General features: G+C 39.7%; 1 protein-coding gene across 1 annotated transcript in view; it reads right to left on the bottom strand.

Moving 5' to 3' along the window:
- Nucleotides 1–17: 17 nt before the first annotated feature.
- LOC104601115 (ultraviolet-B receptor UVR8) overlaps nt 18–21198 on the bottom strand; it is a 33754-nt gene continuing 12573 nt past the window's right edge. Inside the window, 4 exon segments of the mRNA XM_010264323.3 lie at nt 18–321; nt 418–461; nt 1537–1627; nt 19025–19207. Of these exon segments, the coding sequence (XP_010262625.1) occupies nt 199–321; nt 418–461; nt 1537–1627; nt 19025–19207 (441 nt within the window). The 3' untranslated portion in view covers nt 18–198.

The raw sequence follows: 21198 nt of genomic DNA, 5'->3' as shown, positions 1-21198 counted from the left end.
AAGAAAAAGTCGTGGTCTTCTCGACCATGAAAGAATCATGATTCACGCATGCATATATGTATATATGTATACATTAAATTTATATTTTATATGTACATATAATGTAGATAACATACAGATGACCTACATTAGTCAAGAAAGGGGAAAAAAAAAACTAACGTCCTAACAAAACTGCATCAGCCTCTGAATAAGTTTGTCTCAAATTGGTGACTCAGCCAGCACCAGCGTGTGCCACCAGCCACAGGCTACTTTTTTTGGGAGGCAACCATCCAGGGGAACCTGACAAGGTAGTTTGCGATCGCTGACATCACCCAAACCAAGCTGCCATTCAACCAGCAGTACATACAATTAGAATCTGTGATGCCGAGTAGATCCAGTTTATGTTTGGTCAAATCAATCAAATCGCTAAAACCATACCTGGCCATACTTGTTCCATCCCCAGCAGAATACTTTTCCATCATCTTCAATTCAGAGCCACAAACATAAAAGTTAAAAGGAGTCAGGTTGACTCATCCGCACAAGGCCTACCTTTAGCAACATGCTACTTTAACTACAATTATGATCCTACCTTTCAATAAATCCCCAGGAATTCTATCATCCCGGCGTGCCTCTTCTCACATGTACGATATACCTCTTTTATTAGTATTTCCTTGAGTTGGAGATGACACAGTAGAAAAATGTCAGACCAAGCGAATGGAGGAGCAAGCAAGTTGACTGTCCTCCACTCGTATGGAAGGTGTGACAACAAAACTTAAGCATATCTTAAGATTGACCCATTTACATTTTAAAATAGCACTTACGCTGAAATGCTGTTGACAACACTTCCTCTGCTTTGCCTTTTTGTTTTTCTTTTCAAGTTCCAAGTATGTGTGCATTATGTCAAATGCTTATGTTACAAAAGCAAAAAGAACACAGGAATATCTTCCCAAGCATACTTATCAAAAAAATCTTCCCAAGCATTGGTAAATCACCATACCATCATATCAATCACTTGAAGTTTGTTTCTGGTTTTTATAGTTGCATGACTAATGACAGTTTCCACTAATAAGGTTTTGAAGTGAATGGATTCATCAAGGATGTTGATTTATAAATAAGAGACTTTCCTTTTTTCATCCTTAGTAAATAATACACGAGTGGCTGGATGAATGGCCATAATTTCCTAAAAGAGAAGAAAACAAAAACAAAATACTGGACCATAGCTTCCCTTGAGGCTATGTTTGGTTTGAAGGAAAAAGTAGGGAAAAGAAAGGAAAGGTAGGGAAACTTATAGAAGATTTGTGAAGGTTTCCCTAACTTTCCTTTCCTTTCCCTACTTTTTCCTTCAAACCAAACATAGCTTGAAGGTTTGATGAATCCAGGAGAGTGGTACAATGTGATGTCAGACCACCAGGACACGAGGGTCACACCCAATAAATTGGAACTATCAAGTTTTATGTAATATGAATCCAAAGGTTAAAGGGTGATGATGCTCACAGTTACTAGCAAGGCCAAATAGTAGTCTATATCAAGGAAATTGCCTGTACTTTGAAGGCATACCTGTGATCACAGAACTGTGCCGAGCTCCACAAGAAACAAATTTTGCACTCCTATTCTCCAAACTTGGGGCATCCAAGAGCTTTGGAAGAACCTGAATCATAAACCCATTAAGTGCTTAATTCCGGTATCAAATACCTCCAATGGACAGAACACTGTTTCTAACAGGAGGAAATCAGTGGTACTAGTAACCTTGGTTTAGACTGCAGGGTCAGTACAAAATGGAATAGTAAGACTTACAACAAATACACAAATGGGTAGGAGGGAGATTGCATGGGACATCCAGGTGATACCAAATATCCCTTATATTCATTTTCACTATACAGCATATAATCCAATTCACAGAACAACAAACTAAGCTGATAAACTGGATAGTTAGGATTCCTACCAAAAAAAAGATAGTTAGGATCATCTAAATTGGATGCAAATTCAAATCTATTTTATTGGTACCGGCAAGAGTGTCAAAATTTGACATGTGTACTAGGTGTTGGACTCGGCAAGCCCAAGATAAAAATAAGATTTGGGGAGTTGGCTGTTATACTTTAGTTTTAATTTATATTTTTAAAGATATATCTTTAATGTTATATAAATAATGATGATAATTACTGAAAAAAGATTAAATATAGATAAATAAGTGAATGGAAATAGTACTAAGCAAACAAGGATTAAAAAGTACCATTACCCAATGGCCAATGTTGGTCCAGCCATATGGGTCCTGAGAGGGATGGACTGTATGCAGTCCAAACCTTTGGCATTTTCTTGCATAAAGTGAGCCATACTACGCAAAATAAAGAGCAATTATATTAAACTAAATAATGAACTATTAATCTTATCAAAAAAATGATATTGAACTATTAAGAATTAAAACTCTCATGTCCAATTTTTTTACTTAGGAGTTTGAGGTTCCTTGATCACATATTACATGTGTCAACAAGTAGAGTCCCCCTGAAGTGTTGTGTGGGTAGTCACATGTTTGACATAGGTACAGTGCCCCTTTATGAGAAGAACAGAACCTGTTTTGATGTATTCATGTGACAAAAATTCAAATTTGGCCTAGATGTCATGGGTGGGAAGCACAGATTGGACAAAAGCTAATCAGCTACATGCTATTCAATAACAGTTTTTAGTAAAGTAGCAAGGATACAAACTAGCTATTTGTAACTAAATAATGGAATTAATTGGCATAACTGCTGCCCAATAATCTAAATCAATCTAAGAGCTAATTTAGTAGTTTTTTACGTACTCCATTTCCATGAACTGACTAATTAGCTCTTCCATTTGCCCTTGACTTACGTAATCTGGTTTTCATTTTACATGCCCAGGACTCCAGCACAATGAGTTTCCTAAGCCCTGCGGTCCAGCTAACTCCCAAAAATGAGCTTTTAGTTGTTGACGGGTTCTACCATGCTAATACATGGTAAGGTGGAAAATATTTTCTTTCTAGGGATTCATGTTGGACAGAATGCATGCTAATACATTGCTGCATAGTCATGTTTTATTTCCATCCTAAACTGCTGATAGAGCATTAGTCTTCATTAAATCCTACAGTCCATGATTTGATAGAGCTGTTGCAATGGTCAATTTGTTTTCATAGTTTCCTAGACAAGAAAAAATATTGACTCCAAAAAGCATTTCATGCATTAGAAAATAGCAGGAAAAGGAGAAATACCGTTACCCACAAAACCAAATGAAATAACCTGTAAAGATTGAGAAGACCATATTGGGACTCTCTTACCTCATATTTTCCTTCTTTGCAAGGCAAGTTGTCAAACCAATACCCACCTGATTTTTGTGACAGATATTTGCTAACAGTTTTCACTATCTTTATTACCAAGGGGACCAACCATTAGGATATAGATACTTTATTTTGGCCTTTCTCCTCCCTACTTAGAAGAAGGGGAAGATATCATGGAGGTGCAGAAGAACAGCCATTCTTAGACAATTTGGGGAAAAAATGCCAGGATTTTTTCAAACAAGTATCAACCCAAAGACTATAGTAATAGAGATCAGTCAACCGTTAGATAAAGAATTTGGAGGAACTTTCTTGTTAATCCACATGATATCTTTAGGAGATGGCAAGTACTTGCATCAACTTTAATGGGTGTAGCTTGGGTAAGCCTAATGTATCAGGAGTAAGAGGCGCAACAAAAAATCATGAATAGATTTTATTGCCATTAGGGCTGTCAATGGGTCGGGTCCTCCTAGCCAACGGACCTGATGGGCCCAAACTAATTGGGCCAGTTCTGGTTCCAGGAACTGGAACCAACGGGTCAGTTCTGGGTCCTAAACTCCTAATATAGTGTCCTAATTATTATCAGTTTGGAACCGGTTCTACCCAGTCCCGATCTGATTCAGACCCGACCTGAGCTATATACATAATATATATAATGCATAATATATAATGTTTAATATATATTAAACATTTATTTATTTATTTATTTATTTATTTATTATAATTGGGTCTGTTGGGTCAGACAACTCAGACCCAATTATCCCAAGAATTGATCGGTTCAGTTCTGGGTCTGAAAGTTACAGACCTGGGTTGGTTCCAGATCCTCAATATTTTATGTCGGGCCAGTTGTCATTTTCTAGTCCAGTGAACATTGGAAATTCTACAATTGCAGAAAAAAATTGCTTCTCCATGGGCTTTAATTACCAAAGGAGACAATGGGCCTATTTGGAAGGGCTGACCTGAAGATTCAGCCAAACTGGTTTAGTTGCTTTAAAGCACTCCCAATAAGCCATTCAAAAAGGCTGAAGCAGACATCCCTTCAAATGACTGACTGACAGTTCATTTGGGCTCCCTGGATTTTTCACCGAACATAACTTACATGTGGGGCCCACCTCAGAAAGCCAGAAGCCACTGCACTGTAGTCCTCCCAAATGGGCACAAATTATAGAAATTTGATTATCAAAGAGGGCCCACACATAGTAATAGAGCAACTAAAAGTGAACCTGGCAGGAGTATGACAATTGCTTCAGATTGGAGAAGCAAGGCAACTAGCAAAAACTTGTGAACTTCTTTTACATGGCTCCAAGGTCTGCCAACAAACTTGCTGACTCCTTGGCCCATGGAGTTAACAATCATGATTTGATTCGGGGAGAATACCCTCTAGGATTGAAGTGTGCATGTATATAGATGAACTCTTTATGAAGTTATGTGCAAGGCATGGTCTGAAGCTGTTGAACATTGTAGAGAAGATGGGCTGAATGGCCCATAGGCTGTTTATCCTTTTTATTTTTTATGTTCTTTGCTGTAATGGGCCTTAATCTGGGCCTATTCTTTCTTATGTTATGTCTTTTTAATTTCCTGCCCAACTAAAGGCTTCTCTGTAAATTACCAAAGTTTAACTTAATAAAATAGAATTAAGGGTGTAACAGAAGAGATTATGTTCGAAAATCTCTCTCTGAACTCAAGTTGCCACCACCTTCTTCTTCATCTTCTCCCCTCTTGAACTCTGATTTCTGCTACTTTCTTTTGATTTTGCATCCTTCTAAACAGTCCTTTCTTCTCAAAAGGCTGTTTTTCTTCTTGGTATCAGAGCAGGCTCGTTTTTCCCCTTTTTTCACTTTTTTGTTCCCATACAATGTGTAGGGAGAACTGAATTGTATGAATAGTTAAAAACACCTTTTTCAGCCCAGTTGTTAGTGGTTTCTGGAGAGAAGAGGACCGACTTTGTCGCCCCCTTGACAAATTCAAGTGTGTTGCCCGAAACCCTAATTTTCTGGAGAAATCTGATTGCAGGCCCCACAGGGAGTTTGACCTGGGCGCTCAGTGACTGAAGGCTTTCTCATTCTCCTTGAAGATCGAATCAAGTGGATTGGTGTTCTGTGAAGTCTACAAGGAGCGGCTGAATTTTCTCCGTTTCTCCCAGCTTCCAGGTGTGACGCAAATTATTGGTACGGCTGCATAAGGGTTGGCTCACAACACAGTTTTGTTCTGTCTTCATTTGGTGTTTTTCGAAGTTGTTTGAAATCATTTTTGAGGTGTTTAAGAAGATGAACTCCTCAGACATTGAAAACAAGCATGTTGCTGAATCCGGACAGGTTCCGGGAGCCTCTGTAGACTCTTTACTGGTTGTTACCATAGTCAAGCTGGATGGAACTAATTATCTGGCTTGGTCACAATCAGTAAAGATTCATATTTGTAGTAGAGGCAAGTGGGGTTTTATCTCCGAGAGCAAAAAGGCTCCTTCGGAAGATGATCCATCATATGAAAAGTGGATGCAAGAAAATTATACTGTTATTGGGTGGCTTGTGAACTCAATGCAACCTCAGATTAATCAGCACTATTTGTGGATGAATTCAGCAAAGGAAATTTGGGATAGTATTGCTGAAACCTATTCCCAAAAATTAAATGTGGCTAGAGCTTACAAGTTGAGAAGTGATGTGAAGAATTTAAGACAGGGGGAGAAACCATTAGTTGTATACTTCTCAACACTGAAGTCTTTATGGCAAGAAATAGATTTGATAGAAGTTGTAACCTGGGACACCACAAATAATGCTGAGACCTACAAAAAACTGGTTGAGAGAAACAGGATATTTGAGTTCTTGGCAGGACTAAATCCAGAGTATGATATTACAAAACAAAATATTTTATCCAAGGATAGTGCCTCACTGTCTCAGGCATATGCCTTGGTAAGTAGTGAAGAAAGCAGGAGACTTGTCCAAGTTCAAGGGGCTGATCTAAATGATCACTTTGCTAATATGGGAGTAAAACCCAAGGGGGTTGCAGAGACTCCAAGTAGCTCAGGGAAGAAAAAGAGATTGTCTGTGAGTACTGTAAAAAGCCAAAACACACTAAAGACAAGTGTTAGAAATTGCATCCTAAGCTCCTACCACTTCGGTTTCAGAAGAAGCCTGATAATAAAAGGGCAGGGAGTGCTAATGTTGCTACTGGTCCAGATAATGATAGATACCAAACTGAAGAGATGACGGCTAGTGTGCAATTAGCAGCTATGAAGGCAGAATATGAGAAGTTTGGGAGGATGATCAGTCACCTAGAGGGTGTGACCTCTTATTCCAACCCTTTAGAAAATTCAACCTCTTTTGCATTTGCTAATTCAGGTATACGGGCTTCTGTCAATCATGCAACCATTTCAGGTAATCGTAGGATCCCTTGGATTATTGATTCTGGTACTTCTGATCATATGACCAGCCTTTCTACATTGTTTGTTTCATATGATTTACTTCCGGACGTGACAAAATCACCCTAGCCGATGGCTCTCTTACCCCTATCTCCGGCAAGGGAATCATCAAGGTTACAGACTCCTTGGTTCTTCCTTCTGCTCTTCATGTACCTAAACTAAATACAAACTTGTTATCTGTAAGTACCCTAACTAAGTCATTAAACTGTTGTGTAACCTTCTTCCCTTCCTATAGTGTTTTTCAGGATCTGGAGTCTCAAAAGGTGATTGGGAGTGGTTGTGAGGCGAATGGAATATATCTGCTAGATACTCCTGGACAGTGCCACAAACAACCTGGAAAAGCTGCTTTTGGGTCTACATCTACAGAGTCCATCAGTCGAGTCATGTTATGTCATTTTTGTTTGGGTCATCTTTCTTTTTCTGCATTAAGTCATTCCAGAACTGTTTAAGGGAATTAGTTTGTCCAGTCTTCATTGTGAGTCTTGTGAATTGTCAAAACATTGTAGAAACAATTATCCTTTGAGTAATAAAAGATCTTTTTCTCCTTTTAATATTGTGCACTATGATGTGTGGGGGCCTTACCACTTACCCCCTATGGGTGGCTACAAATATTTTATCTTGTTCATTGATAACTTTTCTCGATTCACTTGGATATTTTTTATGAAGTCCCGTGATGAAGTTCCCAGACTTGTGAGGCAATTCCATGAATTTGTCCTAACCCATTTTGGTACCAAGATTAAAATTTTCAGATCCGATATTGCAAAAGAATATTTTGAGAAAAACATGACTTGCTATCTCACTGATTTAGGGGTTATTCATCAAAGCTCCTGTCTTAGGACCCCAGAACATAATGGAGTTGCTGAAAGAAAAAATAGAAATATTGTTGAAGTTGCAAAAAGTATTCTATTTGCCTCACATGTCCCTACAAAGTTTTGGGGTAATGTTGTTCTCACTGAAGGGATGAGAGATCCATCCTATGGACGCCCAAAAGATTGCGGAATAAGGGGCGAATTTCAAAAATTTTTCTCTCCCTTCAACTGGGAATCGTATTCCCCATTTAGAAAATCATATTTTCAATGATCAATTCTGAACCATAAACTGAACCAGATCTGAACCAAAAAGAAGTGGGAAGGATTATACCTGATACGGAGAAGTAATATCTCCCAACGAAGGTGTTCACGCCCAAGGAAGGATCCAAAGACTGCTCCCACTGAAGATGGCGCAGTGCAGGTGGAGCAGAATCAGCAGTGTTCTTCTCCAAGAACTCAGTCCTTCGCAAGAATCAGCAAGATGGCACGTGAGCACAGCTTCCTTTCAATCCTTTCTCAAAGGACTGATGTCAAGATCCAATCTTGACTTCTCCCACCAGTGGAGATCGAACTGGAAAGCAGGGCGGCAAGAACAGGGAGGCGACAAGAGAGTATTTGCAGGGAGCAGAATTCTCTCTTCTAGATTTCAGCACCAAAGAAACCTGATGATCTGTGTGTATTGTGTCTCTAAAGGCTGCCGCCCCCTTCTTCTTTTATAGTCTTAAAGGGATCAGCTCCTAATCAGATTAGGAGTTGCTAATCCAAATCATATTTGGTTTAGAAGTCCCTTTAAGTGATAAGGGATAATCCTTATCTTATCTGGAGATCAGATCAGCCATCTCCTAATCTGATTAGGAGGTTTCCAGATCTAAATCTTATTTAGATCTTGGACTCTCTAAGTGGATAGGGTCTAAGCCCAATCCTATTAGCTGATCCACTTCAGATTTCGCCCCTTCATTAACTAAATAAGCAGCCCAGTTCGAAATGGGCTTTAGGCCCATTAAGCCTATGTGCTCACTTAACCCTCTTAACTGCTGTCCAGTTGGGCTTCCTTGTATGGCGTGGGACCCAAGCATTGATCTACACATCAGCTACATGGGTTCGGCCCAGCCTTTGTTACAAGGCCTGGCCGAATACACTATTAAAGACAGTGCACCCCCTGAAACCCATCAAATGGGCTCTACGGGCCCAACACTTACCCTAAGAGGTCCCTGGGCCAAGCCACCTTGTAACACCCAGGGACTGTGGGCAGATGCAAGATTAGCCCATCAGGTATTAACCTCAATGGTCTTACACTTAACCTCTCAGCCCATAATGATCATACACTGCCCGACAAGAGAGGACCTCTCCCTCGGCTGCAAGGAACAGTGTTGCACTCTCCACTTATATGGATCCCGGGAATTAAAACCTTCTTGCAAACAATTCAGAAACCATACATATATACTTTTATATCTTATATAAAATATATTTTGCAAAACAAATCTCAACGGTTGAAATCGGCTGCCGGCAGTCTTGGTTTCCATCAGTGAGAGTGCATCCCCGATCATTACCTTTGTCCGACAAAGGGGCTGATCCTGTCACTATGATCACCCACTCAGATGAATTCTCGGACTGTCCCAACATACCCAGGTTTTGACCCCTGCTAAGGATCTCACTGATTGGTACATCAAAGATAGCCCAATCCGACACCTAGTGCAGTATCATAATCGAGTCTAGGGGTCGGGTGTAACTTTCCAGTTTTGCCCATCAATCTCCAAAGTCCAGGGCAATACTGGAAATCTGGTCCAGTTCAAAGATTCAATTAATCCTACACTGTATGTGCCTAGGGTCTCACCCTGGCAGCTGAGACAGGCCACCCCAACCGACTTGGTGGCACCACAGTGTCAGCCTTGTCAGGATAGGTCTCCCCAGACCGACCCACTGGTTGTGAACATTCTAAACTAACACGAGTCTCATTAAGTGTCCAGTTTAAGGGTATTACATAGAAACATACCAAGGGAACATGAATCAAATATGTATCTTTATTCATTTACAATAAACTCATAAAGTACATCATTCTGATTGAAGCTAAGGGCATACAAAACTGTCTAACACTCACTGCTACCTACCTTATAAACCGTATGCCATCCAGGGTTTTAGGGTTTAAGTCTCCATTCAGTCTCCTTCATCCAGACAAGGATCTTTTTCCTATTCCTCTTTGTCTTTGGCTGCACCTGTTATGTACATATCCCAAGTGTCCAAAGACATAAATTTGAACCAAAAGCCCACAAGTGTATCTTCCTTGGTTATTCCCCCACACAGAAGGGTTACTGTTGTTTTGATTCGAAGACTGACACTCGATATGTCTCAATGGATGTCACCTTTGATGAGCTTTCTTCCTTTTATGGTTCCTCTCTGGAGAGACATTGTCCAAAGGGGGAGGATTTGTCACAGGTGTTTGCTCTTCCTCTTCCTGTCCCAGTTGAGTCTTTTGCTGAGTCTCTTCCTCCTTCAAATGAATCAAGGGAGGATCAGTCACTTCATTCTCATTCCAATGTTCCTATTCCTCCCCCTTTACCTCATCGCCCTCTTTTTAATCCCAGGATGTATCAAAGGCAAAGAACCAGAAATGAGCAGGTTGTTTCCCCTACAACACGAGCCTCATGCACTTCCAGTTACAGATGAGACAACAGATACTGTTACAACCCCTTTGGAGCCATCCTTCCCAGACCTTGATATCCCCATTGCTATTAGGAAAGGAAAAAGGAAGTGTACTGCACATTGCATTTCCAAACACATTTCTTATAGTTTGCTCTCTCCTTCATATTTTGCCTACCTTTCTTCTGTTGCCTCTAACCCAATTCCCAAGTCTGTGTCAGAAGTTCTTAATATTCCAAAATGGAGGGGTGCTATGAGAACAGAAATTGATGCCCTGCACAAGAATGACACTTGGGAAGTGGTTGATTTGCCTGAAGGGAAGGATCCAGTAGGTTGTAAGTGGGTTTTTACTATCAAATATCATGTTGATGGCACCATTGAAAGGTACAAAGCTAGGCTAGTTGCAAAAGGCTATACACGGACATATGGGATTGATTATCTGGAGACCTTTGCCCCTATTGCTAAGATGACTTATGTGAGAGTTCTATCTTTGGCTGCACACTCAGACTAGCCACTTTATTAACTGGATGTAAAGAATGCATTTCTGAATGGAGAATTACATGAGGAGGTTTATATGTCTCTTCCTCCAGGGATGTATGAAACATATATGAAAGGAAAGGTCTATAGGCCGAAGAGATCTCTTTATGGACTCAAGCAGTCCCCTAGAGCATGGTTTGAAAGGTTTAGGGCTGCCCTTGTTAGCTTTGGCTATGTACAAACACAGTCTGATCATACACTATTTGTGAAGAGGAGAGGATTCTTGGTTGTTTACCTGATTATGTATGTTGATGATATTGTTGTGACTGGTAATGATGTCTCAAGAATTAATGATCTGAAATCTTTCCTTCATACAGAGTTTGAGATCAAAAATCTAAGGGAATTGAGATATTTTCTTGGCATAGAAGTTGCTAGATCCAAGGATGGGATTCTAATCTCTCAAAGGAAGTATATTCTTGATTTGCTCTCTGAAACAGGGAAGATGGGTGCTAAACCAGTTGCTACTCCTATTGATATGAGCCATAAACTCTCTGCTTCAGATGGAATATTGTTAGAAGACAAGGGAGTCTTCCAGAGACTACTTGGAAAACTTCTTTATCTATGCATGACTCGGCCAGACATTGCATACGTTGTCTGCATTAGTCAGTTCATGCATGCTCTCAGGGATACTCATATGGCAGTAGTAGAGCGGATTCTGTGTTATTTGAAGGGCTCCCCTGGAAAGGGAATTCTATTTGACTGGGTTGGAAACATTGATGACAGAAGATCTACCTCTGGGTACTGTAGCTTGGTGGCAGGTAAAATTGTCTCTTGGAGAAGCAAGAAACAATCAGTTGTTGCTCGATCTTCGGCCGAAGCAGAATACAGAGCCATGGCACATGGAGTTTCTGAACTATTGTGGCTTAAATCATTGATGAAGGAACTGAGTATTGAGCATGATAAGCCAATGATGTTATACTGTGATAATCAGGCCACCATCAACATTGCTCACAACCTAGTGCAATATGACAAAACTAAGCATATTGAAGTTGACAGACACTTCATTCGAGAAAGAGTGGCTTCTGGCGAAGTGTGTCTACCTTTCATCACCTCTAAAGAACAGTTAGCAAATTTCCTCACCAAGGGCATTCCCAAGGCTAAACTTCAGCATGATACTGGCAAGCTTGGCATGATTGACATCTATGCTCAGCTTGAGGGGGAGTGTAGAGAAGATGGGCCGAATGGCCTATAGGCTGTTTATCCTTTTTATCTTTTATGTTCTTTACTATAATGGGCCTTAATCTGGGCCTATTCTTTCTTATGTTATGTCTTTAATTTTCTGCCCAACTAAGGGCTTCTCTGTAAATTACCAAAGTTTAACTTAATAAAATAGAATTAAGGGTGTAAGAGAAGAGACTATGTTCGAAAATCACTCTCTGAACTCAAGTTGCCGCCACCTTCTTCTTCATCTTCTCCCCTCTTGAACTCTGATTTCTGCTACTTTCTTTTGATTTTGCATCTTTCTAAACAATCATTTCTTCTCAAAAGGTTATTTTTCTTCTTACATATATATTGACTATACTGTCTGTATAGCCTTTTTATATATCCCTTTTCATCAATAAAATTTCACCAGTGAATCAATCAGAAAAAAAAAAAAAAAAAAAAACATTTATTTTATTCTTCATAAGCAATGAATTGACAAAATAGTTAAAAACATATTACACAAACTAGAGTTTTTTCTAGATTTAATACCAGCATCTTGACTAAAAAACCAGTACCACCATACTTAATGGCAATACCCATCCAATATAAGGTAGTGGCACACATTCATTCTCCTTGGAATTGTACAATGAATTGAGCCCTTAGAGACCTCTTCATATGATCATATTTTGATTAAAAAGACCCAGTACCACCACACTTAATGGCAATACCCATCCAATATTAGACAGTGGCAAATATTCATTCTCCTATTGGTAATGTACAATGAATTGAGCCCTTAGAGACCTCTTCAATAAAAGGTCATGTATTCAGGGTGGACTTTTACCTCTAGATTCTTTCCTAACATATCTTTGAGAAAGGTCCAAAAATTTGATATCCTAGATTGAAAATAAAAAGTACCTCCTTAGACATCAGATATCCTCGAATATGTACATACTTTTTCCTATATAAATGTAAATTATATTTGCATTTCTGGTGGAAGTTACACCAATGATGAACTACAGAGGGTGCACCAATACTGCAATCCCCATATACATAGTAGAAATCTGCTGAATTAAAAAATGTAAAAGAAAAGTAGCTTCTTGAAGAGAGAAGGAAGAGAGAAGGAGAAGAAGAGAAGAAGAGAAGTTGGAAAGAAAAGAGAGCAATAATCTGGCCGCCCCCTTCACTTATTATTTATACTAAAATAATAGAACAGTACAAAGACAACTATGCCCTTATAGGGCGGCAAAACATAAAACAGCATATATAACACTCAAAAACATAATAAAATTTGGACTCACATAACTACTGTGGTCCCTACCTCCTATCTAACAACTAACATAAAACATCTACTCAGAAAAACATCATAAAACTAATTAATCTTCAACACATCAAGTTGGGAGTAAATGTCATACATTCCCCACTTGCATTGATCATGTTCAAGCTTGTTCTTTGCCACCATTTTAGTGAGAACATCAGCCAGCTGCAACTCTGAAGAGACATAAGGCAAACAAACTTCTCTGGTTGTTACCCTTTCTCTTATAAAGTGTCTACCAACTTCAATGTGCTTTGTCCTATCATGCTGAATTGGATTATGGACAATATTGATTGCAACCTAATTGTCACAGTATAACATCATAGGTTCCTCTGCTTTTACCCCAATGTCACTCAAAAGAGATCTAACCCAAAGAAGTTTTGAGACACCATGAGCCATGGATCTATACTCAGCCTCTGCACTTGGCCTTACCACAACCGCTTGCTTCTTACTCTTCCAGGAGATCAAGTTTCCACCTACAAAGGTACACACTCCTGATGTAGACCTCCTGTCATCTAAGCATCCTACCCAGTCTGCATCTATATAGGATTCTAGCTTCAGATTCTCATGATTTGAGAAAAGAATGCCTCTATCAGGGTGCTTTTTCAGATATGCAAGTATTCTCTCAATAGTTTCCAGTGTTCAACCCGAGGTACATGCATGTACTGACTCACAACACTAACAGCATAAGAAATATCTGGTTGTGTCATACACAAATACAGCAGTTGGCCCACCATTCTTTGATATCTCCCCACATCCTTTACCAACTCACCATCCGCACCATTAATTCTGTGATTTGAATCAATAGGAGTGTTTGCTGGCTTGGTCCCCAGCTTCCTAGTCTCCCGCAGTAGGCCAAGTACATACTTTTTCTATGAAATGAAGATCCCATGCTTGGATCTTGCAACTTCAATCCCTAAGAAGTATTTGAACTCACCAAAATCTTTGATCTCAAATTCTTGCTAAAATGATTTTTTGAGATCATTAATCTCCTCTAGATCGTTTTTTGTCACCACTATATCATCCACATACACAATCAGAATTGACACTAAAGCATCTCTCCTCTTTACAAAGAGGGTGTGATCAGACTGTGTCTGTGTATATCCAAAATGGATGAGTGCCCCTCTGAACCTGTCAAACCAAGCCCTAGGTGACTGTTTCGGTCCATACAGAGATTTTCCAAGTCTGCACACCTTTCCTTTACCAACATTTCCATAAAATCCTGCTAGAGTGTCCTTGTATACCTCCTCCTGTAAATCACCATTAAGGAATGCATTTTTGACATCAAGCTAGAACAAGGGCCACGAATAGGTGGCTGCTAGAGATAAAAGGATACGAACTGAACTCATCTTAGCTACTAGTGCAAAGGTTTCCAGATAATCAACACCATAGGTTTGAATATACCATTTTGCTACCAACCTTGCCTTGTACCTCTCTATCTTGCCATCAGCCTTATACTTCACTGTGAATACCCATCTACATCCGACTGTCTACTTGTCTAGGGGGAGATCAACTATTTCCCAAGTTTGGTTTTTGACCAAAGCATCCATCTCATCTTGCATGGTTGTTTTCCACTCGGGTTTGGAGAAAGCCTCATTAACATTACTGAGTATAGACACAATCCAGGGAAGAAAGAAAAGCATGGTAGAAGGGTGATAAGGCACTGTAGGAAAGATGGTGTGAAATGCAGTGGGTTGTACACTTTCTCTTCCCCTTACGAAGTGCAATGGGAAGATCAAGGTCAGTGGGATCAGCTGCAACAATGATGTTAGAGACAAAAATATTATTATCAGAAAACATAACAGGCTCAGGCTCAAGCTCAAGAGGAATACCTGGAACTAGACCTGTTCATGGGCCGGGTTCGAGCCGAGCTCGGGCTTTGCCAAAATAGCCCGACCCGAGCCCGGCCCGGCCCGACCTATAGTTAAACCTAAGTAAAAACCCTATGTGATGTCTATTTGAATAAATTTTTTGATTTGAGGTCATTGATTCACTTGTAGATCCATTGTTCATTTAAATAGGGGAAAAAAAACATTTAAATTAAAATAGAAAAATGTCATAAAATTTTGAATTTCTTTTCTTAGGTCGGGCTTCGGGCTCGGCTCGGGCTTCAGGCTTTTTATCAGGGCCGGGCTCGGGCTCGGGCCTAACAGTTTTCTGTTAATAAAGAGTCAAAGCCCGGCCCATGAACAGGTCTACCTAGAACTATATCTGCCAAATTTGGAGTTTCAGAAGGGCTGACAGAGAGTGGTGTGGGTTGAGGATGTGTGGAGTTAACCATCATCTGCAGACGCTGATATTTCTGTGAGGCTACCCGTAGTAGCTCAAGTAATGAAACTGGAGGTGCAGGTGCTGGTTGAACTAATGTAGATGTTGGCTAAACAGATGGAGGCACCACAGAAACAGGAAGAGGAACAGATTGTGAGTTCTCCTCCCCAAAACTCTCCCCGTGAGGAGAATCACTCGAGAAGAAGAATGTGGATTCAAAAAAGGTAACATCCATAGTGACAAATCTGCTTTCAACACTGGGTCATAACAGCAATACCCCTTTTGGTTATGAGCATACCCAAGAAAAACACATTTCTTGGCCTTAAGATCCAATTTCTTGCGATGAGGGCCAAGAATGTGAACAAAAGAAACACAACCAAAAACCCTCAAAGGTATATGAAATATCTCTCCATCTAGAAAAAGAAGGCAAAATGGCACCTTAAACCCCAAAGTCCGTGAAGGAACACGGTTAATCAAATACACGGCTGTAAGAACTGCACAGGAACTGAAGCACACACCATAAGACTCCTTGCCACCTCTACAATGTGTCTGTTTTTCCTCTCAGCGGCTCCATTCTGTTGCGGTGTATATGCATAAATGCTCTGATGAACAACACCATGTTCTAAGAGATACGTGGTCAGGTCCTTCTAAAAATACTCTATAGCATAATTTGATCTAAAAGCCTTAGTTTTCACTCCAAATTGTGTGAGAACCATCTGGTGGAACTGTCGTACCAAGTTAGGAACCTCATCACGTGATCTCATCAAATATATCCAAAAATATCGTGTATAGTCATCCAAAAACAAGAGAAAGTAATGGAATCCTCCCATGGAAGGCATATGATATGCTCCCATACATCAGTGTGAACAATATCAAAAGCAGAAGTACTTCTTTTATTACTTGGTTTAAAAGACTGTCCATAATGCTTTCCTAACTGACAACTCTCACACCCCAAAGTAGATAACTGAACAAACTCAAACAACTTTAGGAAAAGACATTTCAAAGAACTAAAAGAATAATGTCCCAAGCGATTGCGCCAAAGCATAATCTGGTTCACTATGACCCACTACTACTACTGCTGCTAACATGATGGCCCTGATGTCTCGGAATCTCATCCAAAAGGTAGACTCCATTCACCTCACGACCACTCCCAATCATATTTTTTGACTCCAGATCCTGCAAAACACGATTACCAAGAAGAAAGGTCACAGAACAATTCAAATTTTTTGTCAAAGAACTAACAAACAATAGGTTGGTATGAAGTCTAGGGACATGTAAAACAAAAGACAGAGTTATATCATTGGTCACTCTAACTGTTCCCTTCCCAGCAATGGGCATATGTGAACCATCTGTTGTAGAGACTCTGATAGGAGCTGAAAATGGTAGGGGCATTAGTCGTATGCTCAGATGCTCCCAAGTCTATAATCCAAAGAGGTCCCTCCTTACCTGAAGTGGATGCAAGAATTGCAGTTGCATATGAACTACTTGTATGTGCAAAGGAAGTGGTGTAATTGGCTCCTGCATTCTGCTATCCATCTGGAAGGCTAGAGCTAGGTGAATCTTTCTTACTCATAAGTTGTCCAAACCTCTCCAATTCTGTTCTCACTGCTACTACTGCAACGGATTCCCAATCAGTTTGGGAGAGAAGGGCTAAAGAGTCTCCTGTAGTGGCTACATTTGCATTTCCCTTCTTGTTTCTTATTCAAGCAGGCATAAGATTTGGATGAAACTTCCAACAAGTGTCCCTAGTATGCTTAGGCTTCTTGCAATAATCACACATCAAGTCCTTCTTATCTTCCCTCATAGTCTCATTACTCCCCCTGTCTCCATTCGGCTTAGGTTTTGTTGTACCAATCATATCCGACTGGTTAATCTCAGGCTGTCTCAACATTACATTCCTCCTACTCTCCTCTCCAGAGACAAAGGCATAGGCCTGAGAGAGTGTCACACCCTCCCTAAAAAGAATATGCTGCCTAGCAATGTCAAATTCAGGGTTCAGCCCTGCCAAGAACTCAAAAACCCTATCCTCTCTACCAATCTGTGATAAGTTGTTGCATCATTTACACTTTCCTATACCACAGTTTTTAAGCGATCTATTTCCTGCCATAGGGTTTTCAGCATGGAGAAATACATAGCAAGTTTTTCTCCCTGTTTCATACTTATCACCTGATTTCTTAATTGATAGGCTCTGGCCTCATTTTGCTTCTGAGAGTAGGTTTCAGTCACTCCATCCCAAATCTCCTTAGCAGTATTAGCCCAAAGAAATTTTTTTGCAATATGAGGTAACATAGAATTACACAGCCAAGACATTACCATGTAATTCTCAGGCACCCATCGGGAAGAGTTTGTATCAGGTTTCTTCTCCTCCCCAATGAGATACCCTAATTTTCCACAAGCACCAATAGCCATCTTAATTAATTGTGCCCACTCCAAATAATTTGTACCATCAAGTTTTATTGTATTAATGATCCCAGACCCAAAAATATCACTACTACCTCCAACACCCAGTCCCAAAATACCAGTAGATTTCATCTCAGTATTCCAATTCTCCATCTTACTTCAAACAGTTCAACAGTAACAAAAAAAATAAATTGGAGACCTTCAAAAAATAATTTAATATCACACACATAGAAACCAACCCTTCCGAAAGAAGAAAACCCTAGATGGAGGGAAATCTCTCTCCTCCCCACGCCTCCCAATAGAGAGAAAAATGAATCGATCACTCGAGAGGCCCAGAAAATTTCAAAAACTAAACCGCCCTCTTCAGAAAATCAAAAGAAAACTAACAATACCTGGGTGCCCAAGATCAGATCAAAAACAAACAGTCCAACTTTTCTGGGACTCTTCCCCGTACTCTAGTTCTTCCTGATTTTGATGCCAAACAGTAGATCACCTTCCTAATGACTAGATCCCACCAAAAACTCCAAGAACTAAGCAATATATAGCAAATTGATCAGCCCTTGATTACTTCATGTAGTCAGCTGATCTAGGGCTGCATGAGAATGCTTCAAGAAACCCTAGCCGATGCTCTGATACCAAGTAGAAATTTGTTGAATTAAAAAATATAAAAGAAAAGTAGTTTCTTGAAGAGAGAAAGAGGAGAGAAGGAGAAGAGAAGTTGGAAAGAAAAGAGAGCAATAATAAAATTTGGATGGCAAAACATAAAACAGCATATGTAACACCCAAAAACATAATAAAATTTGGATTCACATAACTACTGTGGCCACCACCTCCTATCTAACAACTAACATAAAACATCTACCCAGAAAAACATCATAAAACTAATTAATCTTCAACATACATCATTGCAGAACTGGGCCAGAGTAGCCCATCCTTGTAGCTACTCAATGGAAATCATGCCTATCTGGTGGAAGTTACACCAATGATGAACTGTAGAGGGTGCACCAATACTGCAATCCCCATATACATCATTGCAGAACTGGACCAGAGTAGCCTATCCTTGTAGCTACTCAATGGAAATCATGCCTATAATAACACAGAACTGGGCCAGAGTAGCCCATCCTTGTAGCTATTCAATGGAAATCATGCCTATGATAACAACTGTTTTTTGTTGTTTCACTTGGATAAAAGAAAATAAAAGCAAGTCACCAGTCAGAGATGGGTAATATTCTGTGTACCTCAGCCTGGTCAGCACCAGTACCCAACTGCCCAAACTGATTTCCTCCAAAGCCATACACATCACCTTGAATTGAAATGCAAATCGTATGCCATAGTCCAGCAGCAACTCCCTCTATCTGGATACCCGAGAGAGATAATACACAAGCTGGACTCAACTCATCATCTGTACTTCCCTGCCCACACTGGATCAAAAACAACCATAAGAAACCAAAACCTTGCTTTCTTGTACCATATACCTCAAAGTCCTAACAGAAAATAACATAACCTAAAACAATGAGAAAAATGTAAATAGAAATCTATAATCATGATGTTTGCCCCATTTCAATGAACATCCTATTGAGTATTTTATCATGTCTTTTTACCAGCTCTGTATGATTTCTTCATCTTATACTGAAGAGCAGTTAGTAGTATGAAAAACATCAAGACAAGTCTAAGTGAAACAGTTTGGAAATAAGTTGAACAAATCTTGAAATAACTCACTGAAACTACCACACCCATGTAATTTGACCCATAGCACTAATACCATCTCGACTTTTGCCAAACTGGACCAGATTTCTTGGTGTGAATTTAAGATCTAGGTAGCCAAATTTCAACTTAATTGAACACTCAATCGTTTATCAGAGAGGGGTTTGTCAACATTCTTCGAATTTAGAAATAAAACCTTACCCAAACACTTATCATAATTATTGATTATACAATTCTACATCGCTACTGTAACTTCCCAAATTTCATCCAATTGAATTAGCATTTACTTTTTATGTATGTATGTAATGTATCATCATCCATGCCTTATCCCAACTATGTGGGGTTGGCTATATATATAACTCCTGATCAAAACTCATACAAACTTAAGATTCTGATTATTCTAGAACATTTGAAATTTTCTTTTCTTGGAAACAGTAACGTTCAATTATTTTTTATCAGCAACTCTCGATTAATAATTAAAATTTAAAAATGTTGCAACAGTCAAAATACAGAGTGCTGAAATTGATTACAAAGCAGCACAACACCCACCGCCCCCCCAATCCCTTGTTTAGCTAAACCGTTAGCCATCGCATTGGCTGATCTTCTACTCCACATGAAGTTGACACCAGTCTCCTTTGATAGATAAAAAATCTCCCTCATGACCTGCCTATGGGTATACGCCCCCAAATTCTTTGTTTGCATCCACCCTATCACTAGCTTAGAATCACCGTCCACTTCAATCTATTAGCACCCCACTATTTCGCTAATTCCAGTCCTTGGATGAGGGCAAAAGCTTGTGCTCTAAGTGAGTTTCCCACTTCTACCAAAAAAAAAAGTCTCCCACCACTATTGGACCAGAATAGAGAGCCATCACCTTTCATTCTGCATCTCTAAAAAACTTCCCCAATACCGGATGGTCCTGCATTGCCAAAAGAGCTCCTAGCAAAGTTAAGCTTAATTCTTTTAGCTGCTGAAGGGACTCAACTGTCCTAAACAAAATCCTTGATAGAAGATGAGTTAGCTACTGCATTCCACCCTTGAACAGTTCATTTAAACTGAAAACTCCTTGAACAGTATGCTTGTTTTTACCCAATGTACTACTTTGATGGTGAGGCTCTCTATTAGTTCCTCCTTAGATTTAGTTGAACCTTGAAAGATATGATCATTGCTTTCTTCTGACACTTTCAATAAAATTGCTGCTCTAGTGGCTCTCCACATACATCTCACCCCCCCCAACTCTTCTTTGGTTGTCTAAGGAAACTTGCCTCAAAGAAAGTAGCTAATAGAAAGAGGATACAACCACCTGCAACCAAAGAGAGGAAAACCAATCTGAAATGTATGAAACAAAAAACAAGAGATTAGCAAGTATGCAGCCATCTCACCACAATTATTGAGACATGAGGAGAGAGGCACCAATTTGGCTTTCTTTCCTAAAGTACATCACAAGTGTTAACCATGTTAAGAACTGCTTCCCAACAAAAACCCGATCTTTGGAGACATTGGATTACACCACACTTCTTTAGTTGGAAACGACAAAGCTGTGGAGGGCGAAGAAAAGAGAAGCATAAGAGAAAAATCTAGGAGAGGTCGTCCAGATCCAACTGTCCAAACAAAGACTGATCCAGGAAACATTGCTTAGAAGAGAAAGAAATTCATCAACAACCCATTTCAGCTTCCCTAAGCCCTCTCCTTAGACTCAAATCCCAAG

The sequence above is a fragment of the Nelumbo nucifera genome, chromosome 2 (genome assembly GCF_055504915.1).
Source record: "Nelumbo nucifera cultivar China Antique chromosome 2, China Antique-T2T, whole genome shotgun sequence".
Classification (NCBI taxonomy): Eukaryota; Viridiplantae; Streptophyta; class Magnoliopsida; order Proteales; family Nelumbonaceae; genus Nelumbo; species Nelumbo nucifera.
The sequence above is the reverse complement of the archived record's forward strand: the minus strand, read 5'-3'. Positions and strand labels throughout refer to the sequence as shown.